This window comes from Glossina fuscipes, unplaced genomic scaffold (assembly GCF_014805625.2).
Source record: "Glossina fuscipes isolate IAEA_lab_2018 unplaced genomic scaffold, Yale_Gfus_2 79082, whole genome shotgun sequence".
Lineage (NCBI taxonomy): Eukaryota > Metazoa > Arthropoda > Insecta > Diptera > Glossinidae > Glossina > Glossina fuscipes.
The window spans coordinates 1-5,412 of NW_024004591.1; the positions used below are offsets into that span (position 1 = coordinate 1).

Below are 5,412 nucleotides of genomic sequence, written 5' to 3' on the forward strand. Positions count from 1 at the left end.
TACTTAGCAACGAAAACAAAACACTTGTTATCTAAAAACGTTCAATATATTTACTGTACGATCTCAATGAACTCACTAGCCGTTGAGGTAACAGAACGCGGTAGTTAAAACATATTTTTTGCTAATCAAAACACCACTGCAAGTTGCGCCAATCTGGTTTCCATTTTTGTTGTGCACTACTGCCATAAAAGGAAACTCTTTAGATTCCGCTTTTACGCGACCAACAAAGTTAGATGCATAATTACATCCTGCTCCTAGTGGATTTTGAAGACTTGGTACATCGTCGTAGGATCGGCACTCTAAGAAAAACGTAAGACACTATAAATATATATATGTTAAAAGTGAAGTAAAAATGTTTCTTAACCAATGCATGAGATCTTTGCAAGCAATTCTTTAAATTCTGCCTCTTCCTCTGTGAGTGAGCAAATTAACAACAAATCATTCACTAAATTGGCTAAAAAGTGTAGTCTTTCGATTCCCTTTCCCTCCTGCCTCCGTATATATACGTATACGTACACGTATACATACGTGTATACGGATGAACAGACAGACGTGGATTGTGTTACTCGTGCTCATGGAAGGTACTTGCGGAAGTTTTATAGAGCTAATCATCTCCTCTCACTTGCTCTTAGAAATATTGGAAAATGTCAATAAACAATTCAATAAACTATACCTCTTACAACGCGGAAATCAACATATTTCGGTTGCGTATAGTTTCGTGATGACTTCGTACAGCAGACATTTGCACCAGGGCGATCCAAATTGCAGTACGGTTTGCTTTTGGTTAAATTGAAGTTATCTCGGATAAGGGGGCAATCGGCTATTGGTACGCATTCACTGTTAAGACCACATTCATTAGCTTTGTGTGAAAACACCAACAATAAAAACAACATTATATTATATAACTTATTTTACATATTAAAAAACAAATAATAAAAAGCTTTATATTTTTGTGAAGGATTTCCTTTCCTGTTTCGTATACGTACCATTTATGACCGTGATGGTCATTGCATATAGCATCAATAGGTTGAAGAATAATTTCATTGCTACGCCGATCATCTAAAACTGCTGATAATTGGTTTTTTCCCTGCCAATGTCCGTCTTGTATTAAAATCCCATGAATCCGACTGACAACTGAATCTAACTGACTCACTAAAATCATTGCTTATAACGCATTTCCTATGTTCAGTTAAGTTAAGCTTCTAACTTTGCATTTCGTATCTCTTTACAACTTAAGCAACTTGTGAAGAGGTGTAAGAGCAATTACTTAGTTATAAGCCCAACAAAATTTCTCTCTTGATCTCCTAAAACTATCGATGATTTATTTTCAATTTGCCAACGTCTGTCGGACATTGAGAACTTATTAATACGGTAGAGAATTGAAATTGATGTTTTACACTGCCTCTATAACATCTTACAAAGACAACGTCATGCTCGTTGCTAGAAGAGGAGATTTGAAGAAAACTCCTACTGCTGCTGCATATTTCCGTTTTAAAGGATATTCTCTAGAACATGACATGGGATAATCTATACCTTGGGTTTTCTACACCTTGCAGGGCAACGACATATTAAGTTCATGCGCAAATATGCAAAATCCAGAAGGACATGAAATTTTTATGCAAGTCCAGTGTAGTCGAGGAAGGCCGACTATTAGGTACCCTACAAGATTTCGTTTAATACAATATTCCATTCATTTTTGTGATAATATATATAGAAAATTTTACATTATTTTTATGTAAATATATAACTCTTATGAAAGCTTTCATATTGGAGGAGGCTGAAAACGTGATGTAATAGGGTCAAAATATAACAAACTAATTTCCCCTTGTCTCCGTCAGGAAAAACTACAAGTTAATGTTTGTGACCATATAACGGTTTCACTTCCATGGTAGCTCTTGTGTAAAGTTAGGTTGAAAAATGAGCCTTACATGATTCAAATTTAATATAGTTCAGTTATATAAGAACTTACTCTGACGAGGCAGATTGGATATTTCTGCCAACGAAAGGCTTGTTTTTCATCAGGATCTCTATTTGAAATGGGATCCAAAAAATAGAACCACCTGAGCCAAGTTTGGTACAATTTTCGTCGAATTATTACTATGGAATATTGAACATTAGGTCTTCCTGCAATGTAAGGGTTCTTTTTCCACAAGAAGAATAGCAGCGACACTTGTCCTTCGGATCCAAACTTTTCACACCAATTAAGAATGTCGAAATACTATTTATTACTGAGCGATTTTTAGTAATTTGAAATAATGCGACCGTTTTCCCGTATAACGACTTTTCAAAATGAATCGTAAATCGTTAATCGGAAGTGGTCGAGAAAGTGGTCCGATCACCACCATTTTCAGCAAGATTTACGTTGTTGTTCGTATACATATTTTAAAGATTCAGTCGTACCAACTGTGATGCAAAGTATGTGAGAATGATTTACGTACGTGGTCTTAATTCGGTTATCAAGCAAAGATCGCTTCGCCTCCTTGAGACATTTACACTGAACGTGAACTTAAAGCTTCACGCCATAAACAAAGCAAAATAAAGAGAAAGAACTTCTGTGATGGATAAGATTTATTACATGATATGTATAGGCAGAGAGTATGTGCACTGAGAGCAGTAAAGCAACTAAAATATGGAAAAGATTTGATCACCGCTTGACCGCTTGTGTTGTTGTAATCTAGTCAAACTTTATTTTTTGGAAAGGACATCTTGCTGGTGTTCGCAATAAATAACCCATTGAATATTCTATGCAATAATGTTTTTAATAAGTCCTTGTATCTTAAGTACATATCAATATATATTCTTTAGGAAAAAAACTTATGTATATGCATCAACAAGCGATATTATTTATGTATAATCAAATTATTAAAAAGCATTGGTTTTTTACATCAATCCCAAACGATACGTTGTATCCAGTCGATATATAAATTGATTCTGGCGTAAACGGATGGATGGTCTTTATTTCCGCAAGCCTCGTGACGGATTGAGTAAACGCCTACTACGGAAAATTGACAGGGAAACTCGGGACTATTAATAAGAAGTGCACCGCCATTATCTCCATGACAACTACCGATATTGCCAGTAGAAGGGATCGTACATATATGAGTACGATTATTAATGCCTTCTTCCAAATTGTCACGTACGACTTTCGCGAAACATACGTTATCGTCGAGACGATCCAATTTCACTTTATGTAAATGGGTTGTAGGTGTAGATGGAGGATAACCCCAACCCGCAGCTAGAAATTCTTGATAATCATTACCATCTTCTAGAGATAGGCAAGCAGGACGTACGTAATCGTTAAATATGGCTTCTTTTGTCAATTCAATCAAAGCTATATCGTGGTAGAAAGTTAGTGGTGTTCTGTAATATTGCGGATGAGCTATAATATTTTTGATCTCAATATCTTGCAACAATGCATCATCCGCGTTAGTAACATAATCCAATTCGCCTAAACGCACGAATGTTAAGGGAGGACTTGGCAATGAAAAGCAAAAAGTTGGTTACGTAAACACATTCAATAAATCTGTTGTACGATGTACTTACTTAGTGACAGATTTACAGTGAGCGGCTGTTAAAACAAATTTTTTGCTAATCAATGTGCCAGTGCAAATTTTAGAAGGCACGTCTCCGCTTTTGCCATATATTAATGCCATAAAAGGAAATTCTTTACCTTCCGCTTCTACGCGACCAACAAAGTTAGATGTATAATTACATCCTTCTCCTAATCGACTTTGAAGACGTGGTAGACTGTCGTAGGATCTGCACTCTAAGAAAAACGTGAGACACTATAAATATATATTAAAAGTGAAGTAAAAAAGTTTTATAACCAATGCATGCGATCTTTGCAAGCAATTCTTTGAATTCTGCCTCTGCCTCTGTGAGTCAGCAAACCAACAACAAATCACTCACTGAATTAGCTAAAAGGTGTAGTCTTTCAATTCCCTTTCTCTCCTGCTTCCCTATATATATATATATTTATATATATATATATTTATATATATATATATATTGGTGGATGAACAGAGAGACGTGGATTGTGTTACTCGTGCTTATGGAAGGTACTTAGGGAAGTTTTATAGAGCTAACCATCTCCTCTCACTTGGTCTTAGAAATATTGAAAAATGTTAATAAGCAAATTAGTTACTATACCTCTTACAACGCGGAAATCAACATATTTCGGTTGCGTATAGTTTTGTGATGACTTCGTACAGCAGACATTTGCACCGGGACGATCCAAATTACAATAGGGTTTCCTTTTGATCAAATTGAAATTATCTCGGATAAGGGGACAATCGGGTATAGGTACACATACACTGTTAAGACCGCATTCATTACCTTTATGAGAAAACAACAGCAACAACAACGTTAAAAAAAAACTTGTTATTTCTACGAAAAATTTTCGGTTCCCCTTTCGCATACGTACCATTGACGACCGTAATGGCCACTACATATAGCATCAATGAACGAATGATTAATTTCATTGCTAATCCGATCATCGAAAACTCCCGATAGTTTGTTTTTTACTGTTCAACATCTACTTTATAATTAGAACTGATGACTCCGGTTGAGAGCTGAAATTAACTGATTGACAGAAATAGTTGTTGACATTCCATCTCCTATCTTTAGTTAAGTTTAGCTTCTAAGTTTGTCTCTTAAAAAACTTAAACAACTTTTCATTGGTGTTCTGAGAGTAATTAATTAGTTTTACACCCAATAAAATTTCTCTGTCCAATGATCTAAAACTGTCGATGATTTTCTTATACCTCGTTCTACTTACGAGGCAAGGGTATGTTAAACATGTGCGAACAATACCCGATATGTGCAACAAGTTACTTTCTGCATCGATATAAGCTTATGTCCACGCCTCTCTACTTTTATTCAATTCGTCTGTTTAACCTACAGGTAGCAATTTTTAAGATATTTTGATGAAATTCAACTGCGCGATCTGTTTGGCCCAATGGCAAGAGTTATTGAAAATGGTTCGGACCGGAGCACTTCCTCGACCACTTGCCATGTATGTAGCGTAAGGAGCGTATGAAAGTTACATTTGGCGGGGGACGAATCTCGCATACCCATGACTATGTTTTTCGCATTCTACTCTCCAAGTTCTTTTATTCGATACCCATATTGCTGATATTATTAAGAAAAAATTTATAGCGGAGTCTACCTTATTCGTTTTAAAATTAACCCATTTTTATGCAGATAATATATGTTCATTTGAGGAGTGTATAAAATAGTTTTAAACATTCTGTCTTGTTTGCCTTATGACAAATAAGCATAAAACCTCAAAAAATTGAAACAAATAAAATTTAGGTACTCGTAACTTTGTGTGGGCTTGGTCGATTGTTTCCATTTTTCAACGTAAAGTACACACCGCAAATTTCAACCTTCCAAGTTTAATAATTTCCAAGA

The 5,412-nt window shown here is 35.5% G+C and overlaps 1 protein-coding gene across 1 annotated transcript; it reads right to left on the bottom strand.

Annotated features, from left to right (window-relative positions):
• Nucleotides 1-51: 51 nt before the first annotated feature.
• On the bottom strand, nt 52-4,561 carry LOC119644015 (phenoloxidase-activating factor 3-like). Its single transcript, XM_038043544.1, has 6 exons — nt 4,424-4,561; nt 4,150-4,335; nt 3,544-3,766; nt 2,903-3,474; nt 674-859; nt 52-299 (listed from the first exon to the last, which is right to left on the bottom strand). The coding sequence occupies exons 1-6, from the start codon at nt 4,494-4,496 to the stop codon at nt 76-78; spliced, it is 1,464 nt and encodes a 487-aa protein (XP_037899472.1). The 5' UTR covers nt 4,497-4,561; the 3' UTR covers nt 52-75.
• Nucleotides 4,562-5,412: the final 851 nt, after the last annotated feature.